The sequence below is a fragment of the Zalophus californianus genome, chromosome 5, assembly GCF_009762305.2.
Source record: "Zalophus californianus isolate mZalCal1 chromosome 5, mZalCal1.pri.v2, whole genome shotgun sequence".
In the NCBI taxonomy this organism is placed as follows: domain Eukaryota; kingdom Metazoa; phylum Chordata; class Mammalia; order Carnivora; family Otariidae; genus Zalophus; species Zalophus californianus.
The window spans coordinates 56158801-56177997 of NC_045599.1; the positions used below are offsets into that span (position 1 = coordinate 56158801).

At 41.0% G+C, this 19197-nt stretch overlaps 1 protein-coding gene across 1 annotated transcript; it reads left to right on the top strand.

The window, feature by feature from the left end:
• The first annotated feature begins 14617 nt into the window (after positions 1-14617).
• Positions 14618-14918, top strand: LOC113929702 (60S ribosomal protein L39-like). Its single transcript, XM_035727791.1, has one exon. The coding sequence runs from the start codon at positions 14618-14620 to the stop codon at positions 14771-14773; it is 156 nt and encodes a 51-aa protein (XP_035583684.1). The 3' UTR covers positions 14774-14918.
• The last annotated feature ends 4279 nt before the right edge of the window (positions 14919-19197 follow it).

Genomic DNA, 19197 nt, shown 5'->3' on the forward strand with positions numbered 1-19197 from the left:
AATTCAGCATTAATTCCTGACATAAACTCTTAGCAAACTAGGAATAAAAGGAATTTTCCTTAACTTGATGAAAGACATTTACAAAAATATACAGTTAACATCATTTTCAGTGATGAAAGATGAAATGCTTTCTTCTTAGCCTAAGAACAAGACAAGGATGACTCAATACTTCTGTTCAACAATGCCCTTGAGGTCCCAGCCAGTGTAATCAGGTGAGAAAAAGAAATAAAAAGCACCAAGATTAGAAAGAAAGAAAGAAAGAAAGAAAGAAAGAAAGAAAGAAAGAAAGAAAGAAAGAAAGAAAGAAAACTATTTACAGACACCATAATCTATAGAAAATCCAGTAAATCTACAAAAAAAAAAAAAAAACGCTACTAGAATGAGTAAGTCAGTTTGGCAAGGTAGCAGGATACATGCATAACATAAAAATCAATTGTATTTTTATATACTAGTAATGGACAATCAGATATTTAAAACTTTAAAAGCAATACTAATTACAATAGCATAAAACATATGAAACACTTAAGGATAACAAAAATGCACAACATCTGTATACTGAAGACATTACTGAAAGAAAATTTAAAATATACAAATAAATGGACAGGTAAACTGTGTTCGTGAGTCTGAAGACTCAGTATAGTAACACCACCATTCCTCCCCAGTTTATAGATTCCATGACTCCCACCCCAAATTCCAGGAGGCTTTTTTTTTAAAGATTGTATTTATTTATTTGACAGGGACACAGCAAGAGAGGGAACACAAGCAGGGGGAGTGGGAGAGGGAGAAGCAGGCTTCCCGCCGAGCAGGGAGCCCGATGCGGGGCTCGATCCCAGGACCCTGGGATCATGACCTGAGCCGAAGGCAGACGCTTAACCGACTGAGCCACCCAGGCGCCCCCAAGAAGCTTTTTTTTTAATAGAAACTAACAAGCTGATTCTAAAATTCATATTATAATGCAAAGCACAAAAAATAGCCAACCATCTTTGAAAAAAAATTATAGGACTTATATTACCAATTTCAAGACTTATTATAAAGCTACAATAATTAAGACACGGTGATACTGACACAAAACTCAAATAGATCAATGGAACAGAATGGAGAGATCAGAAATAAACTCAGACATATTTTGACAATTTTTTATAAAATTACAAAAGCAATTCAATAGAGAAGTTAAGTCCTTTCAACAAATGATGCTGGAACAACAGAATATCCATAGGCAAAAAGAAAAAAAAGTGAAATCTGATCTATACCTCACACCACATGCAAAATTTCACTCAATAGACCAAAATGTTGTTATCTAAAACTTTTTTTAAGCTTCCAGAAGAAAATGTAGGTAATCTTTGTTTCTTTGGATTACACACAGATTTCTTAGATATACCACTAAAAGCATAATTCATAAAGTAAATAATTTATAAATTGAATTTAACAAAATAACTGCTTTTTGAAAGATAGTCAAGACAGTTAGTAGACAAACTGTATACTGGGAAAAATTTTGCAAATCATATATCTGATAAAAGACTTATTTCCAGAATAAATAAAGACTTTTCAAAACTTGAGAAGAGGAAAACAACCCAGTAAAGAAATGAACAAAATTTTGGACTGACACTTCACCAAGAAAATATATGGAAATAAACACATACAGAGATACTTAACATCACTAGGGAAATGCAAGTTAAAATCACAATGTGATACTATTATATACTTCTTAGAATGATAAAGTAGAAAAAAAAATGACCATACCTAGTGTCGTCAAGGATGGAGAAGAACTGGAGCTCTCTTACACTGCTGGTAGGAATGTTAAAATGGTGGAACCATGTTGGAAATAGTTTGGCACTTTCCTTAAAAAAACAAACAGAAAAACAAAAAACTACTTATCATATGATCCAGCCATTCTACTCCTAGATATTTACCAAGAGATAAAGAAATACATGTCCATACAGAGGTTTTTACGCAAATGTTCATGGCAACTTCATTTGTAATAGTCAAAATCTGGAAAAAGTTGAAAAAAAAATCTGGAAACAATATAAATCCCCTTCAACAAGTGAATGGATAAACAACCTGTGATATATCCATCGGTGGAATACCACTTTGGAATTAAAAGGGATGAACTACTGGATACACAACACAACATGGATAATCTCAAAATAAAAACAGGCAGGGGCACCTGGGTGACTCAGTCAGTTAAGCATCTGACTCTTGATCTCAGCTCAAGTCTTGATCTCAGGGTTGTGAGTTCAAGCCCTGCAGTGGGTTCCACGCTGGGCATGGAGCCTACTTAAAAAAAAAAAAAAAAAAAATTCAGGCAGAAAGGATACATACTATTGATTCTATTTATAAAAATTTCTATAAAATGCAAACTAATTTATAGTGACAGGAAGTAGATCAATGGTTGCCAGAGGAGTGTGAGGAGGAGAGACAGGAGGGAGGGATTAAAAAGGAGAATGAGCTAACCCATCCCCCCACCCCCCTCCCCTCTAAAACCCTCAGTTTGTTTCTCAGAGTCCGTAGCCTCTCATGGTTCATCTTTCCTTCCGATCCCCCCCTTCATTTTTCCCTTCCTTCTAATGTCCTCCATGCTCTTCCTTATTTTCCACAAATAAGTGAAACCATATGATAATTGGCTTTCTCTGCGTGACTTATTTCACTTAGCATAATCTCCTCCAGTCCCATCCATGTTGATGTAAAAGTTGGGTATTCATCCTTTCTGATGGCTGAGTAATATTCCATTGTATATATGGACCACATCTTCTTTATCCATTCGTCTGTTGAAGGGCATCTCGGCTCTTTCCACAGTTTGGCTATTGTGGACATCGCTGCTATGAACACTGGGGTGCATATGGCCCTTCTTTTCACTACATCTGTGTCTTTGGGGTAAATACCCAGGAGTGCAATTGCTGGGTCATAGGGTAGCTCTATTTTTAATTTTTTGAGGAACCTCCACCCTGTTTTCCAAAGTGGCTGCACCAACTTGTATTCCCACCAACAGTGTAAGAGGGTTCCCCTTTTCTCCACAACCTCTCCGACATTTGTTGTTTCTTGCCTTGTCAATTTTTGCCATTCTAACTGGTGTAAGGTGGTATCTCAATGTGGTTTTGATTTGAATTTCCTTGTGGCTAATGATGATGAACATTGGGGGTTGTACGGAAACAATGAATCATGGATCACTGCATCGAAAACTGGTGATGTATTGTATGGTGACTAACATAACATAATAAGATTTTTAAAAAAAGGAGAATGAGGAAACTTTTAAGAGTAATGGGAATGTTCACTATCTTGAGTGTTGTGATGGTTTCATGAGTATATAAAAATGTCAAAATTCACTAAGTGGTACAATTTAATTAATGGAGATTATTGTATGTCAATTAAACCTCTATAAACCTGTAAAAAAGAAAAAAAAAGATGCTGTCCCTGACATTGCTGAACCATTCAAACCAAGGATAGCAGTCTCTCTCCAAACCTTTGAATACGAAAAACATTCTAAGCGTGGTAAGTCATTTTTCCATATTTGTAGGTGGAAGCAAAATTTACTGCTACATCAACGTCAAACCTTGGTTTACATATAAAAATTACGGAAAACTAAAGCTTGAGGGGACATTGGGGATTAGCCTGCAAAGCCTTCCTCTAATCCCCCACCTTTTTTTTTTCCTAATATATACAAATGAGGAAAAAGAAACCTAGAAAAGTGGAGGGACCTGTCCAAGTCTGTTGGGAGATCCAGGAAGAGAACCACACTAGCCTGACTCCCAAAGGGGGTTCTTTTTAGTACGGCATACAGCAATGTGCCATTTCAATTAGTATTGTCTAAATTGTATTTTCTTAAAATGGCAAAGAGGAAAAAAATGCAGAGTGGAAGTTAACGCATACAAGGGGAATTAGCTAGAGGAATAGTTGTATGTTTTATAAATGAGACAACAGAGCATTGAGGTACAGGAGAGAAAGGTGATATTTTCTCCTAGACTCACAGAGCAAACATGAACACTGATCTCTTGAGGCAAGTCAAGGAAAATGACACCACCTGCCCTAAATAATTCTCAAACGTAGAATTACTTCCAGGAGTCAACATCTGCCTCTGGTAAGTGCTCCTCGGAGTGTGCGTGCCTGGAATAGCGTCAGACATTTCAATCCTGAAGTTTCTGAGGGTGTTCACATGTTAAAAGTGAAGTGCAAAAATGCAGTCATTCTGTGTTAGTTGACATTTTTTAAATGGCATATCTTTTTTTGTAACTTAACACTAAATTTTTTTAGATTAGGCTTACTCATGAAGGCCTCGAAGTTTGTTTTATTCCTTAAGTGTTCTCATCTTTGAGCAAAGGCCAAACAATGAAAAGGTAGAGGTAGACCACCATGCAAAGCATTCCTTTTTTTTTTTTTTTTTAAATATATACAGATGAGGAAAAAGAAACCCAGAAAAGTGGAGGGACTTGCTCAGATCCGTTGGGAGATCCAGGAAGAGAACCACACTGACTGCCAAAGCGGGACTGAGGTAGAATAAGAAAATGAATATTTTACCGAGTCGTGGGTGACTGAAAACCTTCCTGGCTCTACATGCTATCAATATCCTATGTGTCAAACAAAAGTTAGGAACATGGCTTTTGTCTGTGTGGTTAACTTTATTTTTCTAGGGCACAGCACTGATGCACATACCTTAATGCAACTTCCCAGCTGAGAAAGGCTGATTTCTACTATTCTTCCTTTACAGGAAGAGTAACTCCAAATCCTGGCTCACAGGGGATGTTGGAAAATCTAAGAGACTTGGGGTAAAGTTACTGAAATGACTGAATTTTGAAACACATAAAATGAACCAGGAAGAAAGATGAAAGGAATTGAAATCACTCAGCCTCAACAAGTTAAGAGGATAGCGGATCTCCACCCAGCCTTCCTGTCCAAATTCTGCTGGAATTTTTTATGACGTTAATTACACCATATGGCAGACGCTGATATTTGCCTACCCAATATCCATTCCAGTTTCATCCCCCAAACAGGATCCGGGTCTTGTTTAGGAGTGGCAGCGTGCCCGCCAAAACCACTCTTCCACATTCCCTTGCAGCCGGGGATAGCCCTGGGACACTCATCTGACCAATGGGACATAAGCTCAGAGCTTCTGGACTGCTCCCCCCAATCCCCCGTTCTCCTGCACCCCTTCCTCCACATCCCCTTTTCTGTCACATGGACAGGAAGCCTAGAGGTGCTGCAGCCACCTGGGGATAAAGGTAACAAGCATGAGGAAGACCACGGAGCCAACCACCTTCTTGAAATTCTCAGTCAGGAAGAATGCTCCTCAGGCATCTCAATCACAACATGCCCCAAAGGGAACTCGGTATCTGCCTTTGGAATTTTCTGTTTTGTTAAATGACTTCACCACGTGTGCTGTGGCTATCATCAAAAACTCGGATGTTACCCTTGAGCCACTCCCTTCACTCCCAAGTCCCTGCAATTCTACCAACAAAGCATCACCCAACAGGCTCTGCACACTCACTATTTTTCTTTCTTTCTTTTTTTTTATTTGACAGAGAGAAAGACAGCGAGAGAGGGAACACAAGCAGGGGGAGTGGGAGAGGGAGAAGCAGGCTTCCCGCCGAGGAGGGAGCCTGATGCGGGGCTCGATCCCAGGACCCTGGGATCATGACCTGAGCCGAAGGCAGACGCTTAACGACTGAACCACCCAGGCGCCCCAACTATTTTTCTTATTGTGGTAAAATACACATAACAAAATTTACCGTTTTAATGTGTAAATTTGGTGGCATTTACTACAATCACAATGTGGTACAAACATCACCGCCATCTTGTTCTAGAATATTATCACCATCCCCAAAGAAAACCCCATGCCCATGGAGCAATACTTCCTATTCTCCCCTACCCCTGCTTCCTGGCAACCACTAATTTGCTTTCTGTCTCTATGAATTTGTCAGTTCTGGATATTTCATATAAATGAAACCATAGCATATGTGGCTTTTTGTGTCTCACTTCTTTCACTGCACATAATGTTTTCAAGGTTTATCCATGTTGCATTATGTATCAGTATTCCATTCCCTTTTATGGACAAATAATAACCATTGTGTGGATAGATCACATTTTGTTTATCCACTCATCAGAGATACCTGGTGTGTTCTATCTTTTGGCTATTGTGAATGGTGTTGCTATGAACATGGTGTATGTTTTTGTTGGAACACCTGTTTCAATTTCCTTGGGATACCTACCGCATGGAATTGTCAGGTCATATTGCAATCCACATTTAACTTCCTGAGGAAGTGCCCACATTTTTTAACAGTGGCTGGACAATTTTACGCTCCCACCAGAAAGTGGAGGGTTTCAATTTCTCCACATCCTCACCACACTTGTTATTTTCTGTTTTGTTTTCATTACTGTCATCCTAATGAGTGTGAAGTGGTGTCTCACTGTGGTTTTGATTTATATCTCCCTAATGACTAATGACATTAAACATCTTTTGAAGTGCTTATTGGACATTTGTATGCCTTCCTTGGAGAAATGTGTTTTCAGGTCCTTTGCCCATTTTTTAACTGGCTTGTTTGGTTTACAACTGCTGAAATAGGGTTCTTTATATCTTAGATATTAGATCCCTATGAGAACTCTGATTTGTGAGTAGTTTCTCCATTCTGTGGGTTGTCTTTTCATTCTCTTGGTAATGCCCTTTGATGCACAAAAGTTTTTAATTCTGATGACATCCAATTTATTCTTTTTCTTTTGTTGCTTATACGTTTGGTGTTTTTTTTCCTTAAAATTTTACTTATTTATATATTTATTTATTTGACAGAGAGAGAGTGCAAGCACAAGCAAGGGGAGCGGCAGGCAGAGGGAGAGGGAGAAGCAGGCTTCCTGCTGAGCAGGGAGCCTGACGTGGGGCTCAAACCCAGGACCCTGGGATCATGACCTGAATGACCTCATGGTCATTGACCTCATGACCATGAGCTGAAGGCAGATGCTTAACCGACTGAGCCACCCAGGCGCCCCACGTTTTGTGTCTTGCATTCACCTTTGAGTCCTTTAATCCATTCACAGAGCAGAATGATACTTTACATATTTACATCAGATAATCACTCCCCTCCTTAATTAACACTTCTGTAGTTTTCCACTGCACTGAGGCTAAAGCCCCAACTCCTCTCCATGGGCTGTGAGGCTCGCATGACTTGGTCCCCGTCTTTCTCCTGAGTCTCACTTTGCCACATTTTTCTTCGCCTTCTTTGCCCTCAGTTTCCCAAGGATTTCAGGCTCTCTTTAATCCCAAGACCTTCTCAAACACCACGGCTCCTGCCTGGAAGGCTCTCCCTCACCTTTTCTGCTAATTCCAATTCATCCTTCAGGTAAGTGTCACTTCCCCAGGAGCCCTCCTTAACCCTTAGCCCCAAACTTGTTCCATCTTCTGAGGGGTGCAGTTTTGCAAGATGGATGCTAAACAGCCACCATTAGAAGTTCAATTATATAAACACAATGAAAGGCATTATATTCAAAACAAACACTTGAAACATTACCTCCTTATTAGTTTATGATGTTGTGCTATTATCCATGCTCTTGAAGCCATCTACACCTGACAGTACAATGTACTGGTCTGCCACTTGCATCTCATCCCAATTCTGCCTTTGGTGGCAGGGACTGCCTGCCATCAGTCATGGGAGAAGTATTTATGCATAGGCTACAAATCCGGGTTTTTTGGTGGGGAGAGCAAGGGTAACGTTTACCAACACACCAGTCAGATCTCCCTTACGTGCTGCCAGGACACCCTAGACTTTTCTGTTTGGTTCTCTTCACTCTTGTAATCTCCTAATTTATTATTATTATTTTAAAATATTTTATTTATTTATTTGAGAGAGAGACAAAGTGTGAGCAGGGGGGAGAAGTAGAGGGAGAGGGAGAAGCAGGTTCCCTACTGAGCAGGGAGCCTGATGTGGGGTTTGATCCCAGAACCCTAGGATTATGACCTGAGCTGAAGGCAGATGCTTAACCAACTGAGCCACCCAGGTGTCCTTAATTCATTATTTGAAATAGTGTGTTTAATGTCTGTGTTTCTCATAAGAATGGAAATTCTCTGAGGGAGATGTCAGGGTGCATGATGTCCCCTGTTGATCTCTGTACTTCTGCACCTAGCACAGCTAATAGCACATGATACGTACTTAATAATTCTGTTGACAGACTGTCAACAAGACCCAAGAAGCAAACTCCAACCTTTTAGATATAGATGGATTGATGGCAGGGATTCATCTAGAAGAGTATGAAATTTTCTGTTTCACTGACCAGGCTATCTTGAGGATTTAAACACTGATGATCATTTAATGATGTTCTAAAGTTTACCAGGCTTAAGCATTTCCTTGATGCCCTTGATTAGAAGATAGCCAGTGATGGCCAAAGGTTCTTTCCACCTCGGCGGTCTGTACAGACGTACGGGTCCCCAACCACCCCCCGGCCCCCCCTACTGGTTTCCAACCTCCACTCCACCTTCATGCGGTGTTTATTTTCATGTGTTTTCATCATCTTCTTCCAAGGACATCAGTCACACTGGATTCAAGGGCCCACTCTTCTCCAATATGACAGTGTCTAAACTAATTGCATCTGCAAGACTCTGTTTCCAAATAATGCCATGTTCTGAGGTATTGGGGGTTAAGTCCTTAACATCTCTTTTTTGGAAACACAGTTCAACCCATCACACCCTGCAGGTGGCCCCTGTCATACAGTGAGTGCCCAGTGTGTCACGAGCAGCTGAACCTGGGAGGTTGTGACTTATGTGTGCAGTTGCACGAGACCAGGCTCTGGGTCTCTTTACTTCCTCGGAACCTCACACGGACCCCCTCCTCCAAAGACAATCAAGCTGTTTTGTTTTGTTTGAGGATTTACATCAAACCACCCACAGGCCCTGATTGCCAGGGATTAGAAACTGGCCTCAGGGCACAAAGGCACACTTTCTAGCCCTTGGCTGATACACCTCAGAGCAGGGAGCCAGTATCTGCCCCAACTCCACCTAAGCCTTGAAATGTCATTTCTCTATAAAAGCAGATTATATTTCTACATCCCTCTGGGGATATCTCCCTTTACTAAACACTGGTATAGATTCAGTGACTGTAGGGCTAGAAAGGCAAGTTGTCTGGATCACCCCTCTATGTTACAAAGCCACAAGCCCCTGCCTCAGGGTCATCAGAACCAAGATGCTCTCCGTCCTGCTCAGCCCATTGCTTTGCTGGTGGCTTTGCAGTCAGGTCCGTAGCTGCAGGGACCCGAAACTTCTTCCATGGGTTCAAACTTAGGGTGAAAAAGTCAAGCCAGGACTATGGACAGGGGCCAAATGTGGACAGGCTCTCTGACATCCAGGAAAGAACCCGCCTATTGTGACTTCCTCCTGAGAAGACAGTAACTTACATGCCGCCCCCCCCCCCCATTAGAATCGTTATCATTAGTAGCTTTATTGGAGAACAAAACACTGGAGTATTCATGAGGAAGATTTAACTGTTACTAGTGAAATACAACCATCTTGGCTAACAGTTCTGAAGGCACTGGATTTAGAGTTTTGCAATCCAATTTCATTTTATTTAAAGACTTAAGAAGAATTACACCTTGTGAAGCCTGATCAGAAAAACCAGTATCCTACGCCAGGCTAGTACTCCCACATCCCTGGGGGCCTCTGTAGCTCTCACTCTACGTTCCTGGGAAGGGAAATCAATTAACAGTGACTATCATAGTTATACACCAATGTTTCAGAGAGGCTCTGGAAAATTTCTGCTTAAATGTGGCACATTAAACACTTGCTTTTATCTCCACTATCTCCTGAAATCCCACCCAAATGATAGTAAACAAGGGGTGGGGGAGAGCCATAAATCCCAAGTTTTAAGAAAATAGAATCGAGGTAACTAAGACATATCCAAAGAACAAAGTGAGGGGGAGCTGGAAAGAGAAAAATGACTGTTACGAGACTTAATCAGACCGAAGGTCCCAGGAACTGAAGCCTGCAGTGGGGGAAGCCAGCAGGAAGAGAGTTAACTTCCCCTGCAGAACCCCACAAAGCCTTGGGAATCTGAAAGCAGGGGTGCAGAGTAGGGCTGAGAACTGGAAGATCGGTTGAATATGGGGGATGGGCGAGGCGGCAGAGTCCCTCCCTGACCCAGCATAGCCAGAGGGCTGCCTCTCCCTGACCTGGCAGGAAACTGGAGATTGACTCTGTGGACAAACTGAATCACAGAGGATGTGGTCTAGGGGACTCCAGCAGTGTGGAGACACCATAGTGAAGGTAGAAGAAGGTCTGTATATGAAATGGAGAGATTCAGACACCTTCTGCTACCCTCTCAGTACACCTCCAGCCAGCCAGGTACAATCCATGTGAGGGATGAGAAGATTCTGCTCTGAGGATGCGGAGCAGCCCCAGATGGATACTGACAAGGGTGCGGTGGGGTGGGAGCCTGATCTCTCAACAGTGCCTCTCAAACTTGGTTGCGCATTGGAATCACCTGGGGGGCTAGGCTCCACTTCCAGAGCTGATGAAATTGTTCAGGACAGCCCAGCATCAGGAATTTTTAAGGTTCCCCAACTGATTCTAATGTACAGCCAAGCCTGAGAAATTCCGCTTTAATGAAACCTACCAGTCCACAGCGTCTTCTAAGTGTCTCATTCCTGATCTTTTCAAAGAACCAATTTTTAGTTCTATCGATATTCTCTATTCTTTGTCCATTTCCTATTTCATTGATCTGCCATCTGATTTCCTTTCTTCTGCGTATTTTGGATTTCATTTGCCCTTCTTTTTCTAGTTTCTTAAAGTGGAAACATAAAGCACCCGTTTTAGATTTTTCCTTTTTTCTAAAAGTAACATTTAATGCTATAAATTTCCCTTAAAGCACTGCTGTAGCTGGGTCCCACAAATTTGGATGTGTGAGGTTTTCATTCTGATTCTGCTAAAAATATTTCCTAATTTCTTTTGTGATTTCTTCTTCCACTTATGAATTATTGAGAAGTATGCTGCTTAATTTCTAAAAATTTGGGTTTTTTTCCGGATATCTTTCATCTTTCTGTTATTATTTTAATTCTATTGTAGAGAGAATACACTGTATAATTTTGATCCTCTTAAATTCATTGAAACGTGTTTTATGGCTCAGAATATGTTACACCCTGGTGAATGTTCTATGTTCATTTGAAAAGGAAGTGGTTGGGGTGCAGACTCAATCAGCTGTTCCAGGAGGAGAACTCACTGGCTTCCAGCCCAGGTCAAGATTACATCAAGACAGCAGTTCAAAAAAAAGAGTTGTTTTTTGTTTTTTTAATCAAGTGTAATAATGTCTACCTTTAATTGGAGGGATTAGACAATTTACATTTAATGTGATTATTATTATGGTCAGGTGTAAGTCTATTATTTTGCCATTTGTTTTCTATGTTATTTGTCCCCTTTCCTCTCTTTTCCTGCTCTTTTTAAATTTAGTGTATTTTATGATTCCACTTGATCTCTACCATTGATTAGTTATACCTCTTTGTTCCTTTTCACTTTTTTCTTCACATAGTATAGTTTATATTTTTTGTTGTTGCTTTTCACTTTTAAATATTTGCCCTAAGGTTTCAGTCTATATTTTTAACTTATTATAGCCTCCATCCACATAAAAGTAGATCTTAAGGACCTTGTAACAGAGTACTATCATTCTCCCAAAACCACCCATTCTTTGTGCTATTGTGGGCATAAATTCTATTTTACAGATGTTTTAAACCCCACAATACATTTTAATTTTTAAAAATTTAAGTAATTATCTTTAAAAAAAAATTTTTTTTTAAGTAAGCTCCATGCCCAATGCAGGGCCTTATGTGGAGCCCAAACTCACAACCCTGAGATCAAGAGTTGGACCCTTAACTGCCTGAGCCACCCAGGTGCCCCTTTAAAATTTTTTAAATAAGGAAAAAATATTTTCTATAATTATCTACATATTTACAGTTTCCAGCATTTTTCATTTTTTTGTGTAAATCCAAATTTCCACTGGTATCAATTTGCTTTTGCTTGAAGACTTTCCTTTAATTTTTTTTTTTGTGTGTGTATTTCAGGTCTGCTGGCTGTTAATTCTCCCAGGTTGTTTGAAAAAGCCTCTAATTTGCCTTCATTTAAAAAAGATATTTCTGATAGATGTAACATTCTAGACTGAACTTTTTTTAATCTTTCAGTGCTTTCAAGATGTCACTTCAGTGTCTTGTGGACTGAAATTTCTCATGAGAAATCTACTTTAATTTTCAACTTTGTTCTGTGTGTAATTTGTTTTTTCCCCACTGGCTGCTTTGAAGGTTATTTCCTCATTATTGATTTTTGGTAATTTGATTGTGATTTTCTATATTTTTGGTAATTTGATTGTGTTGAGTTTGATAAGTTCTTTATAGATTTGGTAATTTGATTGGATTTCATCAAGATTCTTAGATCAGTGTGCTTATAGTTTTAATCAAATTTTGGACTTTTTGGACCAGATTTCTCCATACCCCCTGCCCCCATTGCATGTATGTTCTACAGCATGTTGTCGCCCCCTTCCCTGAGGCTGTCCAAGGATTTCTGCCCGTCTTTCAGGTTGGGGAGCTTCTATTGCTACATCCTTAAGCTCACTGATGTTTTCCTCTGCTCTAATTAGTTAATCCCACTCAGTACATAGTTCATTTCAGGTATTTTTCACCCCTAAAAAACTCCATTTGATTTTTTTTATCTTTCATTTCTCTTCTCATCACACCCCTGTTTTCTCTCACAATCTTGAGTACATGAAGCACGTTTATATTAGCTGTTGTCTTCATGTCCTTGCCACTGACTTCATCTTCTCCATCGTTTCCTAGTTTGTTTTTAATGACTGATTTTTCTTCAGGGTCCCATTCTCCTGCTTCTTCATATGGCTAGTGATACTTTTTCCTTTTTAAAAATTTTATTACTTTTTTAAATTAACATATAATGTATTTGTTTCAGGGGTACAGGTCTGTGATTCATCAGTCTTACACAGTTCACAGCACTCCCCACAACACATACCTTCCCCAGTGTCCCAACACCCAGCCACCCCGTCCCTCCCACCCCCACCATTCCAGCAACCCTCAGTTTGTTTCCAGAGATTAAGAGTCTCTTATGGTTTTTTCTCCCTCTCTGGTTTCATCTTGTTTCATTTTTCCCTCCCTTCCCCTATGATCCTTTGTCTTGTTTCTCAAATTCCTCATATCAGTGAGATCATATGATACTTGTCTTTCTCTGATTGACTTATTTCACTTAGCATAATACCCTCTAGTTCCATCCACATCATTGCAAATGGCAAAATTTCATTTTTTGGTGGCTGCATAATATTCCATCGTGTGTATAAATATACCACATCTTCTTTATCCATTCATCTGTTGATGGACATCTAGGCTCTTTCCATAGTTTGGCTATTGTGGACATTGCTGCTATAAACATTGGGGTGCACGTACCCCTTCAGATCACTACATTTGTATCTTTGGGGTAAATACCCAGTAGTGCAATTACTGGGTCATAGGGTAGCTCTATTTTCAACTTTCTGAGGAACCTCCATACTGTTTTCCACAGTGGCTGCACAAGCTTGCATTCCCACCAACAGTGTAGGAGGGTTCCCCTTTCTCCACATCCCCGCCAACATCTGTCATTTCCTGACTTGTTAATTTTAGCCATTCTGACTGGTGTGAGGTGGTGTCTCATTGAGGTTTTGATTTGCATCTCCCTGATGCTGAGTGATATTGAGCACTTTTTCATGTGTCTGTTGGCCATTTGGATTTCTTCTTTGCAGAAATGTCTGTTCATGTCCTCTGCCCATTTCTTGATTGTATTATTTGTTCTTTGGGTGTTGAGTTTGATAAGCTCTTTACAGATTTTGGATACTAGCCCTTTATCTGATATGTTATTTGCAAATATCTTCTCCCATTCTGTCCGTTGTCTTTTGGTTTTGTTGACTGTTTCCTTTGTTGTGCAAAAGCTTTAGATCTTGATGAAGTCCCAATAGTTCATTTTTGCCCTTGCTTCCCTCGCCTTTGGCGATGTGTCTAGCAAGAAGTTGCTGCGGCTGAGGTGGAAGAGGTTGCTGCCTGTGTTCTCCTCAAGGATTTTGATGGATTCCTGTCTCACATTTAGGTATTTTATCCATTTTGGGTCTATTTTTGTGTATGGTGTAAGGAAATGCTCCAGTTTCATTCTTTTGCATGTGGCTGTCCAATTTTCCCAACACCATTTGTTGAAGAGACTGTCTTTTTTCTATTTCTGGAGAATGTTCCATGTGCATTAGAGAAGAATGTATATTCTGTTGCTTTGGGATGGAATGTTCTGAATATATCTGTGAAGTTCCTCTGGCCCAGTGTGTCATTTAAAGCCTTTATTTCCTTGTTGATCTTTTGCTTAGATGATCTGTCCATTTCAGTGAGGGGGGTGTTTAAAGTCCCCTACTATTACTGTATTATTGTCAATGTGTTTCTTTGATTTTGTTATTAACTGGCTTATATAATTGGCTGCTCCTTTGCTAGGGGCATAGATATTTAAAACTGTTAGATCTTCTTGTTGGATAGACCCTTTAAGTATGATGTAGTGTCCTTCCTCATCTCTTATTATAGTCTTTGGTTTAAAATCTAATTTGTCTTCCCTCTTTTTTGCCGCCATCCTGCTCTGTGTGGCTGGCTGCTTCTTGCCATGTCTTCTCACAAGACTTTCAGAATCAAGCGATTCCTGGCCAAGAAACAAAAGCAGAATCGTCCCATTCCTCAGTGGATTCGGTTGAAAACTGGTAATAAGATCAGGTACAACTCCAAAAGGAGGCACTGGAGAAGAACCAAGCTGGGTCTGTAAGGCGTCACACATCATGAGATGACACACCTAATTGGCATACATATTTAATTAAGCTGCATGAAGATCATGTGTTCTATCATTCTGTAAACATCCTTCCTACCTGGCCATAGACTTGTCTTATCATGGAAATGATTCTTCTCTCTGACTATTCCTCTGCACCAGTAGGTTGGTTCAGTAATAAATGTGAGACCTCTCGGCTCTAAAAAAAAAAAAAAAAATCTAATTTGTCTGATATAAGGATTGCCACCCCAGTTTCTTTTGATGTCCATTAGCATGGTAAATGCTTTTCCACCCCCTCACTTTCAATCTGGAGGTGTCTTTGGGTCTAAAATGAGTCTCTTGCAGACAGCATATTGATGGGTCTTGTTTTTTATCCAATCTGATACCCTGTGTCTTTTGAGTGGGGCATTTAGCCCATTTACATTCAGGGTAACTACTGAAAGATATGCTTTTAGTGCCATTGTATTGCCTGTAAGGTGACCGTTACTGTCTATTGTCTGTGTTCCTTTCTGGTCTATGTTACTTTTAGGCTCTCTCTTTGCTTAGAGGACCCCTTTCAGTATTTCTTGTAGCTCTGGTTTGGTGTTTGCAAATTCTTTTAGTTTTTATTTGTCCTAGAAGATTTTTATCTCTCCTATTTTCAATGACAACCTAGCTGGATATAGTATTCTTGGCTGCATATTTTTCTCATTTAGTGCTCTGAATATATCATGACAGTCCTTTCTGGCCTGCCAGGTCTCTGTGGATAGGTCTGTTGTCAATCTAATGTTTCTACCATTAGAAAGGGTTACAGACCTCTGTCCTGAGCTGCTTTCAGGATTTTCTCTTTGTCTCTGAGACTGTGAGTTTTACTGTTAGATGTTGGGGTGTTGACCTACTTTTATTGATTTTGAGGGGGGTTCTCTGTGCCTCCTGGATTTTGATGCCTGTTTCCTTTCCCACATTAGGGAAGTTCTCTGCTATAATTTGCTCCAATATACCTTCTGCCCCTCTCTCTCTTTCTTCTTCTTCTGGGATCCCAATTATTCTAATGTTTCTTTTTATGGTATCACTTATCTCTCGAATTCTCCCCTCATGATCTGATAGTAGTTATCTCTCTTTTTCTCAGCTTCTTTATTCTCCATCATTTGGTCTTCTGTATCACTCATTCTGTCTTCTGCCTCATTTATCCTAGCAGTTAGAGCCTCCATTTTTTATTGCACCTCATTAATAGCCTTTTTGATTTTGACTTGGTTAGATTTTAATTCTTTTATTTCTCCGGAAAGGGATTTTCTAGTATCTTTTGTACTTTCTTCAAGTCCAGCTAGTATCTTTATAATTGTCATTCTGAACTGTAGTTCTGAGATCTTACTGATGTCTGTATTGATTAGGTCCCTGGCAGTCGGTACTGCCTCTTGTTCTTTTTTTTGAGTTTTTCTGTCCTGTCATTTTGTCCAGAGGAGAATAGATGAATGAGAGAACAAAATGCTAAAAGGGTAACAACGACCCCAGAAAAATATACACTAAACAAATCAGAAGAGACCTTAAACAGGGGGGCGGGGGGGAAGAAAGGGGAAAAAAAAGAAAAGAATATAATCAGGCTGGTGAATAGAACAGAGTTACACACTAGATTTTGAGTGTATTTTGGTCTGTTAGAAAAATTGCCTCTCAAAATTTTAAAGAAAGAAAAACTTACATATATACAAAAATAAGGGTAAAAACGAGGGGATGGAATATGACTGTAAGGATGAAAATTTAAAAAGATTTTTAAAAAGGAATTGATAAGAAGTTGTTGAAAAAAGAAAGAAAAAATAAAAAAAAAGAGAATGTGATCAGGCAGGAGACTAGGACATCATCACACACTAGATTTAGGGTATTATTTTGGTCTGTTAGAAGAAACTGTATCCCAAAATTTTAAAGAAAGAAAAAAATATATATATACAAAAAAATAAGGTTAAATACAATGAAGGGATAGAAGATGACTGTAAAAAGGAAAATTAAAAAAGATTTTTAAAAAGTAATCGATAAGATGTTGGTTGAAAAGGGGAAAAAGAAGAATTCAAAAAAAAAAGGAAAAAGAAAAAAAGAAAATTAAAAAATTTAACTTTGAAAGACTAAAGAGTCATGGTCAAAAAGCCATGAATTCTATGTGCAGTATTCCCCTAGCGCTGGAGTTCTCCCGTTCTCCTTGATCGGTAAACTTGGTCTTGGCTTGCTGGCTGTTTGTACTGATCTTCTGGGGGAGGGTCCTGTTGCCATGGTTCCCAAATGTCTTTGCCGGAGGTGGAATAGCCCCGCCCTTGTCGTCCCGGCTAAGCCAGCTGCTCGGGTTTGCTCTCAGGAGCTTTTGTTCCCTGCAGGCTCTCAGTACAGCTTTGGAGGACCAGGGTGAAAATGGTGGCCTCCCAATCTCCGCCCGGAGGAGCTGAGAACTCGGGCCCCTGCTCCTCAGTGCGCCCCCAGAGGAAAGCAGTCAATCACTCCCGTCTCCCCGGTCTCTGGCCACACTCTGTGCTCACGTGGCCTGTGACCGAGTGTTTCTATCTCTGGCACCCGACTCGGTGTGGAGTCTCCAAACCCAGCAGATCCCTGTGGTGCGCTTCCACGCCGCTCTTCCCGGGGGAGGAAGGGGAGTCTCCCCGGCTCTGCCCCTTGTTGGGTCCCTGCTGGAGGAGCAGTGGCCCGACTGTGTCACCGATCACAGTTTATGGCAACCCCGACCTGAGAGCCTGCGCCTCGGCTCCGTCTCTGCAGCTGGCTTCGCTGCTCCGATACCTGGGAGCTCTGCCGCACTCAGGCACCCCCGGTCTTTCTGTGACCCCGAGGGTCCTGAGAGGGTTCCACCCCCCGCTTAGCCACTGGAGCGACGTCCCTCAGCGAAGCCGACTTCTAAAAGTTACGATTTTGTGCTCCGCGGCTCTATCACTTGCCCATAGCCAGCTCCCTCCCCCCTGTGGTCTATCTACCCAAATATCGCCTCGGATTCACTTCTCCGCATGTCCTACCTTCCAGAAAGTCGTCGCTTTTCTGTTCAGAGAGTTGCTGCTATTCTTTTCTTTGATCTCCTGTTGAGTCCGTAGGTGTTCAGAATGATTTTAGCCCTATCCAGCTGAATTCCTGAGACCAGACGAAATTTAGGTCTCCTACTCCTCCGCCTTCTTGCTCCACCCTCTTGCTCCACCCTGGCTAGTGATTTTAACATGGTGAGTTTGTTATCACCAAATGCTGGATTTATATTCCTTTAAAGAAGATCAAACTTGTTTGGCAGGCAGTTTAAGTTACTTGTGGGTTTGAAGCCCGATCCATTTGAAGCCCGGTTTTTCAGCTCTTGTAGGGGAGTTGTAGAGTCCCCATTAGCCCAAAGCCAGTTTAACCCCACTTTTAAGGCATGGCCCTTCTGGGGTCTCTACTGAATGCCCCAGGTATTCAAGGCGATCTCTCCACGCTGCCTAGTGGGAACTTAAATGGTTTTTGGGCCTACGTGAGATCTGAAACTTATTTATGTCATGCCTCCCTGTCAAATATTCCTTTCTTTGAAGTTGTCGTCCAGACTAGTGGGACTGCACCAGAGGCATAAACAGATCAGTGGAGGGGGCGCCTGGGTGGCTCAGTTGGTTAAGCGACTGCCTTCGGCTCAGGTCATGATCCTGGAGTCCCGGGATCGAGTCCCGCATCGGGCTCCCTGCTCAGCAGGGAGTCTGCTTCTCCCTCTGACCCTCTTCCCTCTCGTGCTCTCATCTCTCATTCTCTCTCAAATAAATAAATAAAATCTTTAAAAAAAAAAAACAGATCAGTGGAGGTCTGGGTAATTCCTGTCCTTTTTTTTTTTTTTTTTTTTTAAGATTTATTTATTTATTTGAGAGAGTGAGAATGAGAAAGAGAGAGAGAGTGTACATGAGAGGGGGGAGGAACACACTCCTCGCTGAGGAGGGAGCCCAATGCGGGACTCGATCCCGGGACTCCAGGATCATGACCTGAGCCGAAGGCAGTCGCTTAACCAACTGAGCCACCCAGGCGCCCCAATTCCTGCCCTTTTTAAGTACTCTGCCCTGGAAAGTGTAGCCACCTCGATCTCTCTCAACTCCAATCTCTGTTTAGGTTTCTCCTTCTGGGCCATGGTCTTGTCATTTCCTCCAGGCAGAAAGCCTAGGTGGTAGTAAGGCTCACCTCATTTTCTCCCTTTTCTCAGTTTTGTGTTGAGAAGCCTGCAAATTGTTTTTTTATATATTGTTTCCAGTTTTCTAGTTGTTTATGGTAGGAAGGTACTTCTGGATCATCTTATCAATGGGTGCACAAGTAACTACCCCACTCTTTTTTTTTTTTTTGTAGCACTAGGGTTTATTGAGCTGTGTGCCTTCGTGCAGATGCTGGGGCTTGCCCATGGTGCTCTTGATGCATAAAGCCCAGATGTTCTGCCAGTTCCTCTTAAGCAATGACGCCAGGAA

Bases quoted from the DNA above. Each gene is read 5' to 3' on its own strand.
- LOC113929702 (XM_035727791.1), top strand. From the start codon at position 14,618: ATGTCTTCTCACAAGACTTTCAGAATCAAGCGATTCCTGGCCAAGAAA.